The sequence below is a fragment of the Coregonus lavaretus genome, assembly GCF_964263955.1.
Source record: "Coregonus lavaretus genome assembly, chromosome: 11".
NCBI classification, from domain to species: Eukaryota; Metazoa; Chordata; class Actinopteri; order Salmoniformes; family Salmonidae; genus Coregonus; species Coregonus lavaretus.
The window spans coordinates 5,557,146-5,576,549 of NC_139998.1; the positions used below are offsets into that span (position 1 = coordinate 5,557,146).

At 44.8% G+C, this 19,404-nt stretch overlaps 1 protein-coding gene across 1 annotated transcript in view; it reads right to left on the reverse strand.

Annotated features, from left to right (window-relative positions):
• The window catches only part of LOC311136783 (filamin-C-like), a gene marked incomplete at both ends in the record, with an annotated part of 50,551 nt that overhangs the window by 19,018 nt on the left and 12,129 nt on the right, over window positions 1-19,404 (reverse strand). The window contains 20 exons of the mRNA XM_084171060.1: window positions 3,209-3,477; window positions 3,559-3,748; window positions 3,831-3,987; window positions 4,149-4,269; window positions 4,404-4,571; window positions 7,502-7,662; window positions 7,991-8,153; window positions 8,820-8,993; window positions 9,354-9,672; window positions 9,934-10,212; window positions 10,451-10,713; window positions 10,965-11,346; window positions 14,849-15,009; window positions 15,307-15,430; window positions 15,601-15,858; window positions 16,007-16,200; window positions 16,444-16,580; window positions 16,846-17,110; window positions 18,282-18,482; window positions 18,672-18,834. Of these exons, the coding sequence (XP_084027186.1) occupies window positions 3,209-3,477; window positions 3,559-3,748; window positions 3,831-3,987; window positions 4,149-4,269; window positions 4,404-4,571; window positions 7,502-7,662; window positions 7,991-8,153; window positions 8,820-8,993; window positions 9,354-9,672; window positions 9,934-10,212; window positions 10,451-10,713; window positions 10,965-11,346; window positions 14,849-15,009; window positions 15,307-15,430; window positions 15,601-15,858; window positions 16,007-16,200; window positions 16,444-16,580; window positions 16,846-17,110; window positions 18,282-18,482; window positions 18,672-18,834 (4,149 nt within the window). The remainder of the gene's footprint in view (window positions 1-3,208; window positions 3,478-3,558; window positions 3,749-3,830; window positions 3,988-4,148; window positions 4,270-4,403; window positions 4,572-7,501; window positions 7,663-7,990; window positions 8,154-8,819; window positions 8,994-9,353; window positions 9,673-9,933; window positions 10,213-10,450; window positions 10,714-10,964; window positions 11,347-14,848; window positions 15,010-15,306; window positions 15,431-15,600; window positions 15,859-16,006; window positions 16,201-16,443; window positions 16,581-16,845; window positions 17,111-18,281; window positions 18,483-18,671; window positions 18,835-19,404) is intronic.

Consider the following 19,404-nt stretch of genomic DNA (forward strand, 5'->3'; position numbering starts at 1 on the left):
AAGGTCCTTTGCTGTTGTTCTAAGATTGTTTTGCACTTTTCGCACCAAAGTACGTTCATCTCTAGGAGACAGAACGCGTCTCCTTCCTGAGCGGTATGACGGCTGCGTGGTCCCATGGTGTTTATACTTGCATACTATTGTTTGTACAGATGAACATGGTACCTTCAGGCGTTTGGAAATTGATCCCAAGGATGAACCAGACTGGTGGAGGTCTACAATATATTTTTTGAGGTCTTGGCTGATTTCTTTAGATTTTCCCATGATGTCAAGCAAAGAGGCACTGAGTTTGAAGGTAGGTCTTGAAATACATCCACAGGTACACCTGTAAACTTCTGACCCACTGGAATTGTGATACAGTGAATTATAAGTGAAATAATCTGTCTGTAAACAATTGTTGGAAAAATTACTTGTGTCATGCACAAAGTAGATGTCCTAACCGACTTGCCAAATCTATAGTTTGTTAACAAGAAATTTGTGGAGTGGTTGAAAAATGAGTTTTAATGACTCCAACCTAAGTGTATGTAAACTTCCGACTTCAACTGTATGTGGTTGTCCCACCTAGGTATCTTAAGATGAATGCACTAACTGTAAGTCGCTCTGGATAAGAGCGTCTGCTAAATGACTAAAATGTAAATGTAAAACAAAATGAGTATCTTACCTAGTTATTTTCAGACGATCTCATTTATTTTATTTTGTAACTTTGCCAACTATGTGTGTATTTTCTATCCCAGTTCGCTCCTCTCCCTGTAGACTTTCTAATTGAGTGTACCCTGTGCGCACAACCGATGTGGAATTCCTGGTCTCTGGCAGCGTTTAGAACTGACGATTTGCAGTCCCTTGACTTTTCCGCCCTGCTGGAGACATGGATCACCGCAGACAACACTAGCTGCTCTCTCTTCATCTGACTACGTTTTCTTTCTTAGTCCGAGAGCATCTGGTCGTCGCGGTGGTGGCACAGGGCTACTCATTTCTCCTAATTGGAGATTATCTCTTTTCTCCCTCTCTCACCTGTCCATCTCCTAATTTGATTTCCATGCTGTAACTGTCACTTGCCCACTCAAGCTTAACATTGTTGTGATCTATCGCCCACCAGGTGCCCTTAGAGAGTTATTCAATGAGCTTGACACCTTGATAAGCTCATTTCCTGAAGATGGCTCACCGCTCTTCGTACTTGGTGACTTCAACCTTCCGACGTCTGCCTTCGATTCATTCTTTCCAACTCTCTCTTTCCCCTCCTTGCCTTTTTCGACCTCACCCTTTCCCAGTCTTCTCCCACTCACAAGGCAGGCAATACACTTGACCTCATCTTTACTAGAGGCTGTTTGCCTACTAATCTCACTGCAACCCAGCTCCTTTTCTGTCTCCCTTTCCTCCTAACCTAGCCACTCAGCCCCTAGACAGATGGTCTTTCGCCATCGCAATCTTCGCTCTCTCTCACACTACTCTCTCCTCTTCTATCCTATCATCTCTCCCTTCTGCTAAATCCTTCTCCCTCCTGTCTCCTGATTCTGCCTCTACAATCCTAGTCTCCTCCATTTCCGCATCCTATGACTTGCACTGTCCCCTTTCCTCCCGGCCAGCTCGGCCATCCCCTCCTGCTCCGTGGCTGAGTGACTCATTGCAAGCTTACAGAACAGGGTGTGGGCAGCTGAACAAAATTGTAGGAAAACTAAAATTCCAGAGGACCTATCATCCTTCCACTCCCTCCTATCTACCTTCTCTTCCTCTGTATCCGCTGTTAAAGCCACTTTCTTTCACTCTAAATTTACCCTAGGAAACTATTTTCCACCTTCTCATCCCTCCTTAATTATCCACCTCCTCACCCTCCGTCTCTGCAGACGACTTTGTCAACCACTTTGAAAAGAAGGTTGACGACATCCGCTCCTCATTCACTCAGCCTATTGAGTCCACTGGTCCCACACACACAGAACTACCCTACTTCTTGACCTCTTTCTCCCCTCTCTCTCCAGATGAAATCCTGTGACTAGTGAGGTCCGGCCGCCCGACAACCTGTCCGCTCGACCCCACCCCCTCCTCCCTTTTCCAGACCATCTCTGGAGACCTTCTCCCATTCCTCACTTCTCTCATCAACTCATCCCTGACCACTGGCTGCATCCCCTCTGACTTCAAAATGGCCCGAGTCGCTCCCCTCCTTAAGAAACCAACACTCGACTCCTTTGACGTCAAAAACTTTCCAAAATACTTGAGCGTGCTGTCTCTGACCAACTCTCTCACTATCGCTCTCAGAACGACCTTCTTGACCCTAACCAGTCAGTCTTCAAGACGGGTCACTCAACCGAGACTGCTCTTCTCTGTGTCATGGAGGCTCTCCACACTACCAAAGCTAAATCTCTATCCTCAGTTCTCATCCTCCTAGATCTATCCACTTTCTTCGACACCTTGAAAGATCAGATCCTCCTCTCCACCCTCTCAGGGCTGGGCGTCTCTGCACACTCTTGGATTGCATCCTACCTGGCAGGCAGCTCCTACCAGGTGACGTGGAGAGGATCTGTGTCTGCACCACATACTCTCACGACTGGTGTCCCCCAGGGCTCCGTTCTAGGCCCTCTCCTCTTCTCTCTATACACCAAGTCACTCAGCTCCGTCATATCCTCACATGGTCTCTCCTATCATCGCTATGCGGATGACACTCATCTACTTTTCTCCTTCCCCCCTTCTGACACTCAGGTGGCGACAGGCATCTCTGCGTGCCTGGCAGATATCTCAGCTTGGATGTCGGCCCACCACCTCAAGCTCAACCTTGACAAGACAAAGCTGCTCTTCTTCCCGGGGAAGGCCTACCCACTCAAAGACCTCTCCATCACGGTTGACAACTCCCGCTCTTCACAGTCCAAGCTCTTCTCTGTCCTGGCACCCCAATGGTGGAACCAGCTTCCCCCTGAAGCTAGGACAGCAGAGTCCATACCCATATTCTGAAAACATCTGAAAACCTACCTCTTGAAAGAGTATCTTAAATAATCAGCACCCCCGTCGCACTCCCCTCCTTTATTGAGGAAAAATGTACTTACTATGACTGTGATATGTGGTTGTCCCAACTAGCTACAGAATCTTAAGATGAATGCACTAACTGTGAGTCGCTCTGGGTAAGAACATCTGCGAAATGACTCAAATGTTCATATGTGCTCAGCGCCACATAAAGTATATATATTAATTAACACACAAATCTATGTTACTAACATGTACTCACCGTAACATGGAAGGGGCTCTTGGGTATGTGCTGTCCTCCGAAGCGGATGGTGATGACATATTTGCCGGGTTCTGGAGCGGTGTAGTAGATGTCGAAGGTTCCATCACGGTTCTCCTGCACATCCATGTCTAGCTCCACCCCCTCTGGGGTCGTGACCGAGCAGGTCACCTTGCCCTTCCCAGCAGCCTTTGCGTCCACAGAGACGATGGCCTCCTCGTGCACCTGCATCTTAGTCAGACCTGATGCCAGGGCATGTCCTCCGATAGACACTGGAAATAAGAAGAGAGAAAATGGTCAGATTATTGAAAATAAATGATAAAAGAGAAGAGAAGGGAAAAGGAGAAGTGTACCAGTGAGCAGACACTTGCTGGCGTCTCCAGTGGGCAGGGCTGAGATGTGGTAGGGAGAGGAGGGGATCTCATCTCCTCCATACTTGATGATGATGGTGTAAGGGCCGGTGGAGTCTGGTACGTAGGACACTGTGTAGGTCCCATCTCTGTTGTCATAGATGGTAGCCTTCTTTGGCTTGCCTTCAGGATCCTACAGGGGGAGAGGATGTTAATGTGTGTGAGGTGTGTGCATGTGTGTGTGTGTGTGTGGAGGGGGGGGGGATTGTACTCACCAGTATCTGTACAGTGAGCAGTCCCTCTCCTGCGTCGCGGGCATCGATTGTGAACTCCACTGGCAGGCTGGCGGGCACACCTGACTTGTCCAGACCTGGACCGCTGGCACGAACCTTACTGGCATCATGACCAGGCTGAGATCTCACCTTGAATGGACTGTGGATGGAGAGAGAGAGAGAGAGAGAGAGAGAGCGGGGGGAAAAATACAATCATATTTCATGACCCTAATTAAAATGTATGAATTGCCTACAGAAAAGTAAATGAGGATATTACAGTAAGGGTTTCTGGTAAATCTAGTTTTGTCCAGTCTGTCTCACCTGCGAGGAACCTCCTGGTCTCCGTATTTAACTGACACAGTGTAAGGGCCATCCTGAACTGGGGTGTAATTGACTGTGTGTGTACCATCACCATTGTTTTTTACAGCAACAGGCTCTGAACCTATGGGGAAAAGAGGACAGATTAGCTACCTTCAAATAAGTCAGTGTATGCAAACATGCATGTGTATGTGTGTGTGTGTTTATGGGTGTTTTTTTATGCTTGAGCGTGAGTAAAGTATGTAGAGTTCCTCTTACCTGATGGTCCTGTGAGATGGACCTCCAGTTTTGCCTGTCCTGCCTGTGTAGCATCCACAGTAAAGATCTGAGGTACGTGGGCTCTGACTCCGTCACCCAACCCTGGGCCTGAACATTTCACCTTACTGGGGTCCACCACGTCCCTCACTGGCACGCGGAACGGACTGCCTGCAGGAGACACACAGAGAGACACAGCGAGGTCACAGAGAGGTCAGCTTTTTTATTAGGATGATAGGGATGAAGGTATTAATAATAATATATTAATAATAATAATAAATAATAATAATGTAGAAGAGAGAGATATTGAGAAGTATTGGATATTGTGTTTTTATGGTGTTTTTATCGTGAGAGCTCGGGTAAGATTTTCACTGTATTTATTATGCATAGCAAATAAACTTGAAACTTGTATTCTCGTGATGATTCTGCTTCTTCTTCTCCATGCAGTGTGTAAGCGTATGTGTCTGTATGTGCGTATATGTGGGGACTATCAATTATTGGACTATCAATAGTTCCTCCCTGTATTATACTTATGCTAAAATGTTTATTCTATTCTACTGAGCCATTCACTTTATGTTAGTAGTCTTATCTTTTATTATTTATTATTGTTGTTGCATTGTCATGAAGGAACCTGCAAGTAAGCATTGCGTTGGACGGTGTATACCAGGGATGGGCAACTCGTGGGCCGTTCTTTTGTAGACCCGCGGATCAATTTCCCAAAACTACACACACAAAACAAATTATATATACTGAACAAAAATATTAACGCAACATGTAAAGTGTTGGTCCCATGAAACATGAGTTGAAATAAAAGATCCCAGAAATTGGCCATATGCACAAAAAGCTTATTTCGCTCACATTTTGCGCACAAAATTGTTTACATCCCTGTTAGTGAGCATTTCTCCTTTGCCAAGATAATCATCCACCTGACAGGTGTGGCATATCAAGAAGCTGATTAAACAGCATGATATTACACAGGTGCACCTTGTGCTGGGGACAATAAAAGGCCACTCAAAATGTGCAGTTTTGTCACACAACACAATGCCACAGATGTCTCAAGTTTTGAGTGAGTGTGCAATTGGCATGCTGACTGCAGGAATGTCCACCAGAGCTGTTGCCAGAAAATGTAATGTTCATTTCTCTAACATAAGCCACCTCCAGCATCGTTTTAGAGAATTTGGCAGTATGTCCAACCAGCCTTACAACCTCAGACCACATGTAACCACGCCAGCCCAGGACCTCCACATCCATCTTCTTCACCTGCGGGATCATCTGAGTCCAGCCACCCGATGAAACTGTGGGTTTGCACAACTGAAGAATGTCTGCACAAACTGTCAGTAACCGTCTCAGGGAAGCTGATCTGCGTGCTCGTCGTCCTCACCAGGGTCTTGACCTGACAGCAGTTCGACGTCGTAACCGACTTCAGTGGGCAAATGCTCACCTTCCATGGCCACTGGCACGCTGGAGAAGTGTGCTCTTCACGGATGAATCCCGGTTTCAACTGTACCGGGCAGATAGAAGATATGGCGTCGTTTGGGGAGCGGTTTGCTGTTGTCAACGTTGTGAACAGAGTGCCCCATGGTGGCGGTGGGGTTATGGTATGGGCAGGTATATGCTACAGACAACGAACACAATTGCATTTTATCGATGGCAATTTGAATGCACAGAGATACCGTGACGAGATCCTGAGGCCCATTGTCATGCCTTTCATCCGCTGCCATCACCTCATGTATCCTCTGTAGCTCAGCTGGTAGAGCACGGCGCTTGTAACGCCAAGGTAGTGGGTTCGATCCCCGGGACCACCCATACACAAAAAAATATAAAAAAAATGTATGCACGCATGACTGTAAGTCGCTTTGGATAAAAGCGTCTGCTAAATGGCATATTATTATTATTATTAATGTTTCAGCATGAAACGCACGGCCCCATGTCGTAAGGATCTGTACACAATTCCTGGAAGCGTAAAATGTCCCAGTTCTTCCATGGCCTGTATACTCACCAGACATGTCACCTATTGAACATGTTTGGGATGCTCTGGATCGATGTGTACGACAGCGTGTTTCAGTTCCCGCCAATATCCAGCAACTTCGACATCCATTGAAGAGGAGTGGGACAACATTCCACAGGCCACAATCAACAGTTGTCTATGCGAAGGAGATGTGTCGTGCTGCATGAAGCAAATGGTGGTCACACCAGATACTGACTGGTTTTCTGATCCACGCCCCTACTTTATTTTAAAGGTATCTGTGACCAACAGATGCATATCTGTATTCCCAGTCATGTGAAATCCATAGATTAGGGCCTAATTTATTTATTTCAATTGTCTGATTTCTTTATATGAACAGTGACTCAGTAAAATCTTTGAAATTGTTGCATGTTGCGTTTATACTTTGTTCAGTGTACTGTATTTATATTTAAAAAATCAGGTGGGGAACTCAGTCGGGGTCTCAACTTAATGTTGAGAGTTAGAATAGTAGAATACACAAGGTGCTATTTTGAAATTTGATTGTGTATCAACAGTTTTTCTATTGTTATGTTAGTCACTGACAGTCACTCAATTTAGCCAATGTCTAGCCAGCTATCTAAACTTGTAGAAATCATGGTAAAATTACAGACCGGGAGGCCCCCAACGATTTAGTTAGTCACTCTCACTCAGATATCATAATCAAAACTACAAACACTTCTCTCCACCCCTATGGCAAAATTAGTAGAATTGCAGGAAATTAGCTGTTAAACGGCTAATTAATCTCTCCACCCCATTGCAAAATTAGTAGAATTGCATGAAATTATAAAAAAGAAATAAAAACAATCATATTCTCTGCGCCTCATGGCAACATGTATAGAATTGCAGGAAATTCACTCTAAAATGTTGTTGTTTTTTTACTTAGGGCCCCCAAAAGGCTATGGCCGGCTTTGACTGCATGTGGGGATATGGATGTGGGTACGCAGACCTGCGAGCTACTGCAGCCCCTCATGATGAGTTCAGATGTTTTGTGGCCCCCACCCCCATCAGTTGCCCATCCTTGATGTATACCATGTGTATCCTGTACATACGACTAATAAAACTTGAACCTTGAACTTGTATGTGTATGAGGCATTACCTGGAATGGGGTGTCCTCCGAAGTTGATGTTGACGTCGTACTCTCCAGGTGTGAAGGGAACATACTCTACGCTGCAGCTGCCATCTTTGTTGTCTTTACAGGTCATTTTAGCCTCTGACGTTCCCTCTATGGTCAGGCCCAGTCCTCCTGTACCAGCACCCCTAGAGAACACAGACAATGCTAAACTTGAATGGTAATTTCACATCAATTACATTGCTTTCATAGGGAAGGCACAGTCAGAAAGGCTTTCTCATTATTGGAAGAATTTAAAGACATTAGATTTGTGAATAATTTGCCTGTGATCATGTGTTCTTATGTGCTTAACTAGAAAATATGTTATGAAACATTGTCACCAATAAACCACATGGGAGCATAGATTGCAGTGTGCAGTCTCTTTTTAGCATTTGCTGAACATATTATTTGATACCCAGCACCTGCTCAGAAACATAGGATGTGTGTATGCAATCTTTTCCTTGGCCGTGATTGTACCTGGTCTCGACGGTGAAGCAGTTGGGTTTGTTGATGAGTCCTCCCTCCAGTCCTGGCCCGTAGGCCCTGACCCGGGTGGGGTCACATCCCTCCACCACTGACACCCTGAAAGGACTCTTAGGGACGGCCACCTCGTCATACAGCACCTCAATCAGGTGCATACCTGGAACAGACAGACCAACCAGAGGGTTTCAATATATCACAGTGCTGTGTGTGTGTGCTCTCACTAAACAGATACACATGATTACAGGTGATTTCATGGCAGATATACTGTACATGATTTTGTATGATGGCCAAGCTGGTTTTACTGTGCAGGGCAATTAAGTTATATCTATCAAAGACACAGTCAGAGCTTTTTGTGCAGGGCTTCTTCTATTAATACCTCCAGCTAGCCATTACTCCTGTATCTGAGAGAAGAGGCTCAGAGCAGGACAGAGCAGATCATACATACCTGAGGTTATGTTCTATTCCAGCACTAACTCTATTTATAACACCCACCTCCCCTCTCTGTCTCCCTTCTCTAAGCCCCTCAGATCACCTCCTCTGCCTCATTCTGTATTTATACCCTCTCTATCTACTCTATCTATCTAGTCCTAAATGAACCCTCCGCTCAAACACCTGTTGATACTATCTCTCTATCACTCTTTTCTAGGATTCCTTGTTGAACAAAGCTGAATGAAAGAACAAGTAACGTGATGGGCTGTGTACATCTACTTTGTCACTTTATGGTCCTTGGAGCCGGATAGCTACTAAACATATCCTACCAAGCAACCTAACTTTAGCTATCAGAAAGCTATCAGAAAAGTTGTCATCTTCTACATGTTCTTACCGTCCTCATAGGCAGTGTATTCCACTCTGAAGGTTCCGTCTCCCTTGTCTGTGATGTAGGTGTCCGTGTTGGTGCCTGAAGGGTTGATGATGCATGCTTTCACGTGGTCACCGCAGCTCTTGGTCATTTTGCGGGCATCCACAATGAAGTGAGTGGTAACCTCCTTGATGACTCCTATAGACGTAGATGATCGTAGGGAAAATGGTTAGCGACTGTAATTGTTAGCATGTCATTGTTAGCTACAGTAGTGTTAGGTAGAGTAACCTTTTCCAGTAAGCTAAAGTAGACTTTAGCTATAGTATCTTTTGCCAGTATGCTATAGTAGCCTTAGCTATATGGCCTTTATCAGTAAGCTATGCTTTGTTTTGCTCGTAAACTACTGTGTATAGTAGCTAGCTAGTCTTAGGTAGAGGCCTTTACCAAATTATAGTTAAATAGTTTGTGGCCTTTAGCTATAGCAGCCTTTGCCTACTTTACCTAGGCTAGGGCAATATGCATGCAGAGATAGACCACTCCACACCTATTCCTCCTTACCTCTGGGCTCCACCCCTGGTCCATAGACCTGCACTCTGCTGGTATCAACAGCCGGCTCCACCTGGATGACCGCAGGGAACTTGGGAAGCACATGACCCCCGTACTTAATGGTGACAGTGTGTGTGCCGTGGAAAGGAGGGATGTAGGTGACAGAGAAGGTCCCCTCGGCTGTCTTCTGGATGTGGACCTCGGCCTGAGCCCCGGACTCAGAGACAATCTCGATGGTGAGCTCAGCCTCTCCGGCACTGGTGCAGTCCACTGTGAAGTAGGCTGGTTCCCCTGCCTTGGCTTTCACTAGGCCTGGACCACTGGCTGTTACCTGTAGGTTTAGGGATAGGTTGAGGTTTAGATTTATTTGATATTTTTACATATGCAGAAACATACATACAATCTAAAATGTGATGTCATACAATCCTTAAAAAAAAAATGAAAATATAAAAAATATATAATCGGCCTAAATACATGAACAGTGCATCAGTAAATCGCACAAAACAAATAGGCATATCAATAAATCAATAACTAGGCATATCGAAGGCTTAAAGTATATTCAATAAAGTGTCATCTCATCATCTCATCTCACCTTGCTGGGGTCCAGGCATGGCTTAACAGCCGCCTTGAAAGGAGACCCAGGGATGTGCTGCTCTCCAAACAGGATATTGATGGAATACTCTCCAGCCTCAGTAGGCAGGTAGGACACTGAGCAGGTACCGTCCCCGTTGTCCTGGCACTCGATCTTAGCCTCGCACGGTCCCTCCACAGTCAGGCCCAGCCCGCCGGCGCCCGCTCCTTTGGTGTCAATGGCAAAGAGGGCTGGTTTACCCACAATGCCTCCCTTCAGGCCTGGGCCGTATGCGCGCACCTGAAGGATAAAGTTAATAGATGTTAGAGAGACTCATAATGTTCATAAAGAAGCAAGAAGAAGTTGATGCCAGTTGTGTGACCATAAGGACAAAAAACATCCATAATGCTTCATTAAGCTTCAGTTCAGATTGCATTTCAGAGTATCAGTCAGCGGACAGTTACTGTCTTTTCATGAGCCTTACATGAAAACAGATCCCACTGAAGCTAATAGGGTCAAATGTTGTGGTCACGTTTACCTTTGATGGGTCAGCAGGCATCACTCCCTCCACAGCGAAGGGGGATCCAGGGACGGGGTTGCCATCATAGCTGACGTCCACCTTGTAAGGCCCCTCCTCTGGGGGGATGTACTTCACCGAGTGGGCACCATTGGCTGTGTCCGAATCCAGCTTGTAAGGGATTGGTCGGCCAGAGGGTGAGGTCATCTTGACAGCCACCTCGCCCTGTCCTCCGGCTCCCTGGGTGTTGATGTAGAACTCTTGGTCCTTGCCGACTTCCACCTCTGTAAAATAACAAGAACAAACACGTTTAAATCATCTTTTCATCAGTTTTAACAGCTACTCATTCAAACTATTGACAACACCATCGCAGATAAGAATTAGCTACAGTATATAGCTATAATCTAGGGCAATGTCAGATGTACATGGTCCGAAGAAGAAGAGAAAAAAATAAGAAAACAAGATCAAGTTTTCAAATTAATTACATTTTGGGCTTTATGTTATAAAGTTACTGTGTACAATGTTGAGAACTTACTGGTGTCCAGTCCTGTAACCTTGACCTTTCCCAGATCTACAGGAGGAGCCACAGTAATATTGAAGGGGCTCTTGGGAATGGGGTCCCCTCCATGGGTGACGGAGATGGTCATCTGACCCTGTTGAACAGTGGTGTACTTAACGGTGTAGGAGTAGTCATGGTTGTCTATGATCTCAAAGTCCCTGACAGCCTCTCCCTTCAGTTCTGCTGCTGTGAAATGGACCTCTGGCTTGGCCTTGCCTGCTCCCTTTGTGAAGATGGTGAAGTGGGTCGGAGTGCCCACCTCCACGCCTGTCTTGTTGAGTCCTGGGCCCTCAGCTCTCACTTTGCCAGCATCATGGGAAGGATCCACCTTCACTCTGAACGGACTAATGGGGATTTCCTGTAACACAAATATGGAATGGTTTTGTTGCTGTACACTTTTTAATAAAAACTCAAAAACTAATCGAATACAGATCACAACTACGGAAACTTTTGTGCCATTAAGGAGTAGTAGTTAGAACTATTATACAGTACCAGTCAAAAGTTTGGACACACCTACTCATTCAAGGGTTTTTCTTTATTTTTACTATGTTCTACATTGTAGAATAATAATGAAGACATCAAAACTATGAAAACACATATGGAATCATGTAGTAACCAAAAAAGTGTTAAACAAATCAAAATATATGTTATATTTGAGATTCTTCAAATAGCCACCCTTTGCCTTGATGACAGCTTTGCACACTTTTGGCATTCAAATAAAATCAAATAAAATCACATTTTATTTGCCACATGCGCCGAATACAACAGGTGTAGACCTTACAGTGAAATGCTTACTTACAAGCCCTTAACCAACAATGCAGTTTTAAGAAAAGAAACAACGTAAAAAATAGATAAGTAAAAAATTAAAATAGCAAATAATTAAAGAGCAGCAGTAAAATAAAATAACAGTAGGGAGGCTATATACAGGGGGTACCGGTACAGAGCCAATGTGCGGGGGCACCGGTTAGTCGAGGTAATTGAGGTAATATGTGCATGTGGGTAGAGTAAAAGTGACTATGCATAGATAATAAACAGAGTAGCAGCAGCGTAAAAGAGGGGGGGGGCAATGCAAATAGTCCAGGTAGCCATGATTAGCTGTTCAGGAGTCCTATGGCTTGGGGGTAGAAGCTGTTAAGAAGCCTTTTGGACCTAGACTTGGTGCTCCAGTACCGCAGTGTGGTAGCAGAGAGAACAGTCTATGACTAGGGTAGCTGGAACCTTTGACACATTTTAGGGCCTTCCTCTGACACCGCCTGGTATAGAGGTCCTGGATGGCAGGAATCTTGGACCCAGTGATGTACTGGGCCGTAAGCACTACCCTCTGTAGTGCCTTGCGGTAGGAGGCCGAGCAGTTGCCATACCAGACAGTGAAGCAACCAGTCAGGATGCTCTCGATGGTGCAGCTGTAGAACATTTTGAGGATCTGAGGACCAATGCCAAATCTTTTCAGTCTCCTGAGGGGGAATAGGCTTTGTCGTGCCCTCTTCACGACTGTCTTGGTGTGTTTGGACAATGATAGTTTGTTGGTGATGTGGACACTAAGGAACTTGAAGCTCTCAACCTGTTCCATTACAGCCCCGTCGATGAGAATGGGGGCGTGCTCAGTCCTCTTTTTTTTCCCTGTAGTCTACAATCATCTCCTTTGTCTTGATCACATTGAGGGAGAGGTTGTTATCCTGGCACCACATGGTCAGGTCTCTGACCTCCTCCCTATAGGCTGTCTCATCAATAGATGTGTCCAAACTTTTGACTGGTAGTGTCACGACTTCCTCCGAGGCTGCCTCCTCTCCTTGTTCGGGCAGGCTTCGTCGTTCGTCGTCACCGGCCTTCTAGCCACTGCCGCCCCTCATCTCATCTTTCCATTTGTTTTGTCTTGTTTATTACACACACCTGGTTCATATCCCCTCATCAGTACCTGTATAAGTGTTCCCTCTGCCCCCTTGTCTTTGTGTGTGATAGTTTATTGTGAGGATAGTGAAGCTCGGTGGAGCTCCTTGTATTTTGTATCGCCGGGTTATTTTCCCTGTGTTGCCTTGTTGGTTCCAGTGCGCCTGTTTTGTGCACTGGACTGTTTTGACGCTTTACTGCGTACTCTGTATTCCGGAATAAATCCTGTTATTCTGTGATTTACCCTCCTGCGCCTGACTCCTTCAAAATCCCCCAGCACAGGTAGTGTAGTTCTAATGCTAAACCACATAGTAACAGTAGGCACGGCAAACCCGTTTTGGTAATTTCTGGTATATCATCAAAATGCTTCAATAGTAGCACGTCTTTGGACTCATTCAGCAGTTTTTAACTGCTTAAGTACAATACCATTGGAAATTAATGTTGAAAGTTCAATTTATATTCCTAAAACGTAACTTCCTGTTGACAAGACATTTTGATAAATAGCCCAATGTCAAAGTTTTAACATGTCCAAATTAATAACCAATATGCAAAAGCAGTTCGTGATATATTGAAAAATGAAATATAAAATGTAGTATCTACACATACAGTACATGTGCAACAATAGTAATCATATTACTTGTGTTTTTGTAAATGAGCACCTTATAAACTGCACACGCACCAAAAACCCTATCGATCAGGGGGGAAATCAGGTTGTACGCGTTGCTGAAACTAACACAACTAAAAAAAAACATAGAAACTGGAGATATTTTTTACATCACTGGTTAGAGAACAATCTGCAGACGACAGTCAGCTACATTTTGGAGTGATGCATTTTGATTTGGGATCGCCAAAACGGAAAGAGAAATGCAACACTTATTTGTCAATCAGTCATGTCAATATCACGTTGAGTTCAACTGCGCTAGAGGGGGTAGATGAGGTTGCACGTCCTGTTAAAACTAAGACAGCTCAAAAACCACACGGAATCTGGAAATAATGTGTACATTACTGGTTAGTTAGAGGACAATTTGTAGAAGACAGCTAGCTACATTTTGAAGTGTTGCATTTGTATTCAAGTGGGTCGCCAACCCGGTAAGTGTAACACAACACTTTTTTTTGTTAATCACTTCCATCGATATCACGCCGAAATCTATAGAACAGGGGACAAACGTTTGGGGTGTTGCGCTGTTTAAACTAACACTATTCAAATGCCACACGGAAACTTGGAATAACCTATACATGGTTGGTTAGATGAGAACTTGTAGAAGGCTTATATCTATATTTTAGAATGTCGGATGTTGATTTCGGGAGGCTGCCATCATGGAAAGGGGAACAGACCACTTTTTCTGTTAGTTAACTTAAACATATCACGACGCGGCATAGGATATCAATAGTGACAACGGTTGGCTGCTATTTAACTGATAGTTTGACTGTCAAAACCATATATTGGTGTGTGGCCAGCAACTTTTATAGAGAGACCGCCCCAAGTCCTGCGCATCCCAGCACATGTGACAAAATCAAAGGTACAAAACCAAAGATATTGATCTGTTTTAAGCAATCAATCTTATGTCATCGTGATGACTGAACTTTTATTCTAACATGACCAATCTGAGGTAAAAAGGATGTGTAATTTCACTCAATTTTATGAGGTGAAAATGCAAGGTTGTGTAAGGTAGTAACACAAAATGTCCACATTAGGGAAATAAGCGCAAAATACACAGTAATTGGCAAAATAATTCAACATGTCAATTTAAGATGATAGTATATGTTGCCCACTCACAAAATATTGCAACAATGACATCTATTTCTCACTGATTTAACCATTTAGAGAGTTTAAAAATGCTCTCAAACACAATTTAACTGGGCGCTCTAGATTAGAGCCTCCATAGTGTCTGTGCAGCAGCCTGAACGTTTGACGTCCCTAGTAACAGTAACTCTCTACTGAAGGACCCTGGGTAGTGTAGTTTTAGTCTCACCTTTTCAGCGAACAGCACCATGATGGTGTATTTCCCTGCATTGAGGGGGGTGTACTTGACAGTGAAGGTGTCATTGTCGTTCTTGATGATGTCAAAGTCGATGTCAGCCTCAGCAGGACCCACCACTCCTGGAGAACACTTGATCCCAATACTGATGTCTCCTGTTGGAGGTCAATAGATACACATTAGTAATTAATTGTATATCTACTTATGAAGAAATCCCATAATACTGTGCCTATCAGTATCAATAACTTTCTGATCTTCTACAGTTGCAGGCACTAAAGTTAGGTTGGTATTGGCAGAAGTGCAAGACAATGCTCAACTGCCTTCTCTATGGAAGAAAGGGTTTTAAAAAGGTTCTAACAGGGTGAAAAGGTTATACCTGGAACCCTACAGGGTTCTTCTACAGGAACAAGCAGAAGAACACTTTGAGTAGTATTTCCTATTAACACACATACCTTGTCCAGCCTCTGCGCAGTCCACAGTGAAGTAGGTGGGCTCGTTGGCCTTGAGTCCTGTCTTCTCCACTCCTGGACCATACACCTTGACCTTGTCTGGATGGCAGCCCTCTCCAACAATCACCTATACACACAGACACACGCAATGTTATTCAGACAGAGGCTGGGCTTGTGTAAACTTGTCTGAGACCTGAAGACTTGCATTGGCTCCCCGTCCCTGACCTAATGCCCTTAGCTCAGTGGGCTATTGCGGTTTAATAACACACAGGATCCCAGTGGGTCGGTCCTACTCACCCTGAAGGGGCTGTTGGGCATGTTGACATCTCCCCAGGTGATGATGATGGTGTGTTTGATGGGCTTGGTGGGGACGTACACACACAAGAAGGTCCCGTCTCCCTTATCAGCGATCTTAATGTCGAACGTGACGCCCTCTGTATCCTTTGCGTAGATCTTCAGATGGCCATTGCCAGCCTCACGGGCATCGATGGTGAACTCTGCTGGTTTGTTTATGATGACCCCAGTGGGCTCCAGGCCTGGACCGAAAGCTTTCACCTGCAGCAGAGAGGTACACTTTAATGCGAGGTGCACAGAGGTACGATTAAATGTGTGTGTGTTTGTTTGTACATCAGTGTGTTTTTGTGTGTCATAAAGACTACTCCTGTAACGGTGGAGCTAGGCTGGAGTGGTGGGAGGAGATAACCTTCTCAGGGAAGCAGTCATTGGTTGCAGAGAGGATGTGGGCCATGAAGGGGCTGTCCTTGATGTCTTCGTCATCACAGATGACATGGACAGCGTAGTCACCTGGCTCAGTGGGCCAATAGCGGACATTGCAGGAGCCGTCACCCTTATCATCACACTCTATCTTAGCCTGGGATGGACCCTCGATAGAGAAGCCTGGAGACAGAACTTTTGACTTTAGTCTCCCAATCCTCAAGAGGCATATAGGTAATTTTCCTCTGCACCTGTTAGAATACCAACTGAACTTGTGACTATGAAGAAGTAGTGTGCCTTTTCTTAGAAAATGTAAAGATAAATTCCACTAAAGAGGTTTGATTTTGTTACTGTAATCTAATCCATTACTCTACTTGTTCAACTACATTACCCATAATGCCCCATGTCCCTCATGTCCTGGCTTACCCAGAGTTCCCACTTCCGTGCCGATGGCCTCCACCACGAAGTCAGCTGACTTGCCCACCCGGCCGGTCAGCAGACCAGGACCCCAAGCTCTCACATTCTGAGGGCCTGCCACCTCACTCACCTCCACATCGAAGGGGCTGGAAGAAACACACAGAAACAGGTCATGATTATAACTACACAGCTCAGGAAAGGAGGGTATGTTGGAGGAGACTATGTAGGTGCTGGTCATTGGGAAGTGTAGTAAAGTAACACATTATGATAACTTTTATAAATAGTTTATATGCTATTATTAATGAGTATTTAATCATTAACAAACACTAATAAAACATTAAAAAGCATTATAATTAATAAGCATTTATACACCTTTATAAGCATTTACAACAGCTTATTGAAAGTCCTTACCTGTGTGGGATGGGCTGTCCTCCCCAGGTGATGTTGACGGTGAATTTACCAGTCTGGTTAGGAAGATATTCACATTCATAGACACCATCACCAATATCTTTTACTTTCACTGGCTCCTCGGCTCTACTTGGTCCAGTCACTGAGACCTTGAGCTCTCCACTGCCGGCTCCCTTGGTGAAGACCTTGAAGTCTGCCACCTCCTTGACCCTCACCCCCTTCGGCTGAAGGCCTCGGCCTGTGGCACGACACGCGTTGGCATTGATGGCTGGAGAGAAGGAAAAGGGTGGTTAAGGAGAGTGGTACACAGACTGACAGATTGACAGACTAACCTAGCAGTATAGGACCAAATGGAGCTGGCAGGAGCATTCACATACGATACAATGTCGTATGCAAACATGATGCAGGCAAGATGCTGTAATGAATTTCCTCATTAAGGACAATTAACATAATCAGTCAATCAATTCCATAGGATACCAGATTTGAACTTTGACACAATGCAGTATAGGAATAGCACAATGCTGAATGTAGTACACTCACATTGTATAATACACATATATCAAAACAATAATGTATTGGTTGCAGCATGAACAAATTAATGGAGCTTCCAGGCATCAACTGACTTAACAACATTTCAGTCTAATAGAAACATTGATTGCAGGCTTGGTTATACTTAATAGTTTGAAGCAATGAAACCTAGGAACGCTAACCCAAAAATCAAGGAAACACAAAAAGCCAAAACATTTCATAATGCAATCTGGGAAGCACTGACTCACTTAGACTAAAATCACTTTCCTGGAAAGTTTCCTACAAGTTAAGAACATTCACTTCGCTACATAATAGAGATGTATGAGATATCTGTCTCCAACATCAAGCTGCCACAGGCAAGGCAGCAACCGCCCAAGCAAGGCACTCTTTCTTGGCCCTCAGAGGGCATGGCATTGCCCCTGTCACAGGAAGCATACAGGGCATCTGCAGGACATAGGGCAAATGGCATAGGGCACAAGACATTGTGCATAGGGATGGTGGGGACCGGCTAGCATACCAGTGGGCACAACGGGCGCAGGCCTCAACCTAGACAACCCATACTAACTTGGTCTGCCTCTGGGGGTAAGGACACCCCCCTTCTTGCCCTCTGGGCCCTTCTCCCCACCGGGAGAGGTGAAGGCAGACAGGGGGATTATCTGAACTGGAAGAGGACCCACGATAGAGGGAGGAGCTAAAAATCACAGACAGGAAGTTGGTTGAACTTCAACATAACACTGACTGGTCGTCGTCGTGGTGACATGTTGGCTGCGGCGAGTGATTGAAACAACTGTGGAACTAGAGAGTGATAGATCAACAACGGAATGACACAATGCGACAGTAGTGTCAACAACAGTAATTTGTGTAGTGGCAGTTGGTGACTGTTAGTGACAGTTGGCTCAGTGCTAACTCACCCTCTGCGATTTGAATCTTGAAGGGGCTCTTAGGGATCTCCTGACCGGCAAACAGGACGTGGATGGTGTGGGGGCCCTCCAACATGGGCCGGTAGGTGCAACGGAAAACACTGTCCCCCTTGTTTTCCAAGATCAGTTCCACTGTGTCTTTCTTCCCCTCAGGGTCCACGATGACAACACTCACATCACCATTGCCAGCACCTAGACAAGATAACAGGAAGACACCAATCAAAACACTGTTAACCAACCATGTGATCAAAACAAGGAAACGTGGAACATTGTTTTGGGCCCTCTCAGTAAATTCCTTCTCTAGTTTTACCAGTTTTGCAAGGAACTCATCTGATCACTGCTACTAATGTTTTCCTTGTCTGGTGTGTCCTCACTCCTTACCTGCAGTGTATATGTCAAAGTAGGTGGGTTTGTTGGCCATGTTGCTGGTAGCTTCCAGCCCTGGTCCTCTGGCCTGGACCTTGTTGGGATCACCTATGGCCTTGGCCACTTTCACTGTGTAGGGGCTCTTATCAATATCCTGCCCAGCAAACAGCACTTTCACCTGAGGAGAGAACCAGTCAAATGTTCCTTTGAAAGCCCAATGCAGACTGAAAAAATAAAATAATAATTCAAATAGTTTGTGGGTAACCATTCATTAGCTTACTGTAATAGATTTACATTAAAGTGGGCAACAATAGACAGTCTGGGAGTGGTGTGAGTGGGGAGGGAAAAACTGAAAACTAGCTGTTATTGGCAGAGGTTTGGAACTTTGTTATTGGTTTATTAACCAATTTACTGCATGGTGATGTCACCATGGAAAGCCAAACCTCCTGCCCATGCAAACCTGGTGATTAGAAGGTCCTGTGTAGATTGTATTTTCAACCAGCAACTATCAGGAAATAACACTGATCAAATCTTTTCACACTTTTAAAGTGTTAGTTTCATCAGCTGTTGTACAATATGATACAAAACAATTGATTTTGACTGCATTGGGCCTTTAAGTTTTCCTTTAAAGAGTTCCAATGGGCTAGTAGTATATTGTGATGATGAGATGTGTGTATAGTAAAGTCAAGTCAAGTAAGAATGTAAAGTTAAGGAAAATACATCTACATGGGACATTGATGGTAGTGAT